The sequence below is a fragment of the Dipodomys ordii genome, unplaced genomic scaffold, assembly GCF_000151885.1.
Source record: "Dipodomys ordii isolate 6190 unplaced genomic scaffold, Dord_2.0 Scaffold64, whole genome shotgun sequence".
NCBI lineage: Eukaryota > Metazoa > Chordata > Mammalia > Rodentia > Heteromyidae > Dipodomys > Dipodomys ordii.
In genome coordinates this window covers 977,028-980,785 of record NW_012267280.1, presented here as the reverse complement: position 1 = coordinate 980,785, position 3,758 = coordinate 977,028, and the positions used below count along the sequence as shown (strand labels likewise).

Genomic DNA, 3,758 nt, shown 5'->3' with positions numbered 1-3,758 from the left:
GGCTCCCCCCCTCCCTGGGCGGCCGCGGCCGCTGAGGTGGCGCATGCGCCCTCCGTCCTGGCTGCAGAAGCCAATAGCGCTGAGCTCAGCGTCTGCCAGCCGCGCGCCTCTGCTGCCTGCCAAGAAGCCGGATTATTTTTAGATAAAATGGGGGTGCGGGGGGGGGGAGCGTGGGCGGAGGAAGCCCCCGAGCCGGGAGGGGGGAAGGGACGGAGGGAAGCGGGGGGGGTGTCATCTACCAAGGGGTCTGGAAAGGCTCAGGAACTCCTCTCTTGCCTCAGTTTCCCCATGTGTGCCATGGTGATGGGGGAGTGGGGCGGGCGGAAGCAGGACTCAAACACTGTTTTCACCCATGAGGCTCAGAGAGTGCAAGGGACTTGCCCCGGGACACACAGCATGAAAGTGAGGCAGCCGGGATTCGAACCCCAGGCTCCAAGGAAGCCAGCCTGGCAGCTGTGGGTGCGTCCCGCGCAGAGGGCACCTGGGCCTCCAGGACAGCCATCGAGGCCGGATCCCGGCTGAGACCTTGGCGGGGACAGGCTCAGGCTGTCCCGAGCGGGCCCAGGCTGGGGGCCCCGGGGTGGGCGCCCTCTCCCCCGCAGGGCGGAGGCCCCGCCGTCACCCACCGTCCCCTCTTTGTCTTCGCAGATGCGGAGCAGGGCAGCAGCCCGCGGACAGGGCTGAGCTCAGACCAGGAGGACAGCAAGCCCATCACACTGGGTGAGTCTGGGGGTGTGGGGGGCCTCACGTACCCCTTCTCGGGGCTCCAGACCACCTGCGGGCTTGGCGTGGCGCTGTGCCCGCTGGCCACACACCCAGACGTGTTCCTTCCTCGTGGTGAGGGGGGCGGGCAGGGTGTCAGGGCTGCTGTTCCATGTTATAGGTGGGTAAACTGAGGCCAGAGGTTCCAGCACCCGGGGCTGGCCACGAGGATGTCCTTCCTTGCAGCAGCCAGGGGACGCCCGGGCTCCTGCCCGCAGCCCTCCACACCCGCACCTCCCTCTCTGCCCTGCGATCCTCCCCTGCACCCCGTGGGCCTTCCTGCTGCACCTCCCACACGTCAGGCTGTCCCTGACCCCAGGGCCTTTGCACAGGCCGGTCCTTTTGTCTGGACTGCTGCCTTCCCCCCCAGACCTCCCTAGATGTCACCTCGCATGCCCCTTCCCACAGAGGTCCCCCCGCAGCCCCAGCCCCTGCGGCCTCTCCGGCCACTGGCCTGTGTCTTATTCCCCCCCCCCAAGGAAGTCTGTGATTGCATAGGTGTTTACTTAGTGATTATGGGTGTCTGTTTATCTCCCCCCCCCAAGAATGCCGCCCCAACGGGCCGAAGCTTCTGTCTGCCTTTGGGGGCCTCCTGCAGCCCCGTGTCCACAGTGGAAAGAAAACAAAAGGGATGGATGGAGTAGAGGAAGAAGAGGAAGAACAGGGCAGGGAGAGGAAGAAGAAGAGAGGACCGGGAGGAGGGAGGGAGGAGGGAGGGAGGAGGGAGGACCGGAGAGAAAGAAGGAAGGAAGGACCAGAGGCCCCCACCCATCGGAGGCTCCGCACAGGCATGCACAGGGACACAGAAGGTTCCAGAAGGCGGCCCACGGGGCCACGCCTCCCCGGCTCCAGCCTTATCACCCTGCGTCCAGCCTCTGTGACCCCGCGAGGCCTCCCCGGGAGGCAGATGCTGGGGGAGGCGGGGGGGGGGGCCTGGACTGCGGGGGGGACCTTGGGCGTCTGGCGTCCCCCCCCATGGTGCTGGGCCAGGGCTGCACAAACAGGAAATCCCAGCTGGGGGAAGGGCAGGAGACACAGGCTGACAGCTCCGGCCAGCTGGGTCAGCAGGAAGCGGCCGCGGCCACTTCCCCTGGACACTTGGGGGTCCACCGTCCCGCCCTCCCCACATGTCCCGGCCGGGCAGCCGCGGGTGTCACCGGGCCACGGGCTCTGGGCTCCTGGACAAGCCGGGCACCCGGCGGCCAATGCTGCCCCCTGGGGGCCGGGAAAGGGACTGTCCCCACCGCGCCCGCAGGACAGAGCTGGCCACCTCCCCATGGGCTCCGACCCCTCTCCCTCCCCAGCTCCCGGTGCTCCACCCTCGTGCGGACCCCAGGGCCTTTGCACCGGCTGGGGCTGCCGGACCCTAGATTTATTTTTCTTTCTGGGGGGAGCCCTTGGCACGGTTTCAACTGACGTCTTGCTCTTCTGACTGGCCACCTCGACCGCTCTGTAAAGTGTCAGTTAACGGGGGCCCATCCCCCCCCCCGCCCGGGACAGGGCTCACTTGACACTTGATGGGAAGGACACCGCTGAAGTCCTGGCCGTGGCGCAGGGTCCCCCCGTGGCGCAGGGTCCCCCCGCCACGCCACGCCGCCATCCGTCTCCGCCAGGACAATCCCACGAGCCGTCGCCCCCGGTCACGGTCACGCACCGTGGACGCGCCGCGGCTTGTTCCTGGCTGAGTAATACTCCGAGAGCGGTGACCACGTTGCATCCCTCCGTGGCCCCGGGGGGGGTTCTCCGGTTTTGACCACTGGGCCGCGCGGTGGGGTGCGGGGTCCCCCTTGAGGTGGCCTGATGGCTGCCACTCGCTGGGTGGCGAGTCCCCCGCGGCCAGCCCAGAACCAGGGGGGGGCTGGGGGCACACGCTGTCCCCAGCTGGGGGAGGCCTTCGCATCCACATCTGTCAAATGGGCCCACCTTTCTTAGCCCTGAGAGGCTCAGAGAGGGGCAGTCACCTGACCAAGGTCACACAGCAGGGGCTTCGGCATGGAGATTCCAACTCAGCAGGGGTGGGTGGGGGGCACCAGGCTGGACGAATGGCCACGTGGAGCGGGGGGCTGGGCATGGCGACCCCTGACCCCCCCAGGCAGCCCCAATGCTCCAGGAGGGGGAAGCAGACCCCACACAGCCCGGGGCGGCTGCTGACCTGACTGCACCCCCCCCCCCGTTTCAGACACGACGGAATTCCAGGAGAGCTTTGTCACCTCCGGCGTGTTCAGCGTCACGGAGCTCATCCAAGTGTCCCGCAGTGAGTGACACACGGCGGGGCCTGGCCAGGACGGGGGGGCCCCCACCTCCGTCCCTCGCATCCTCCCCACACACCGTGACCCGGTGACCCGGAAGGCACTCCCAGGGGCGGGGCCACCAGTCACCTCCCCAGGAAACAGGAACCACCAGTGCTGGGTCCTCCAAGCCCCACCCTCCCGTTCCTTGGCCTCAGGCACTGCCCTGCCTTAACAGTAACTTCCTGTCCACATCAAAACAGCCTGGCCTCAGCTGTGGCTATGCCTCTGCCTGACGGTGCAGCCTTGGCCTCTCCCAGAGGCCTTGGTCTTTTGACAACACAGACTCCAGATTTGCGTCAAAATAAGAACCAAGCAATGGTAGTGGGGCGCCGGTGGCTCACACCCGTAATCCCAGCAACTCAAGAGGCTCAGATCTGAGGATCCCAGTTTGAAGCCAGCCCAGGCGGGAAAGTCCCTGAGACTCTTATCTCCAGTTAGCTGCCCAAAAAAGCCAGAAGTGGCTCTGTGGCTCAAGTGGTAGAGCACCCAGCCTTGAGCACAACTCAGTGCCTAGGTTCTGAGTTCAAGCCCAGCACACACACACAGAGCCAAACAGTAGCTCTAACCCATTATCCCAGCTACTTAGGAATCGGGGAACAGGAGGATCAAGGTTCAAAGCCAGGGGCTGGGAAGGTGGCTCAGTGGTAGAGCGCTTGCCTTGCATGCATGAGGCCCTGGGTTCGATTCCTCAGCACCACATAAGCA

At 66.0% G+C, this 3,758-nt stretch overlaps 1 protein-coding gene across 1 annotated transcript in view; it reads left to right on the top strand.

Moving 5' to 3' along the window:
• The window catches only part of Nfic (nuclear factor I/C (CCAAT-binding transcription factor)), a 53,013-nt gene that overhangs the window by 37,102 nt on the left and 12,153 nt on the right, over positions 1–3,758 (top strand). The window contains exons 4-5 of the mRNA XM_013022631.1: positions 649–720; positions 2,942–3,016. Coding sequence (XP_012878085.1) covers positions 649–720; positions 2,942–3,016 — 147 coding nt within the window. The remainder of the gene's footprint in view (positions 1–648; positions 721–2,941; positions 3,017–3,758) is intronic.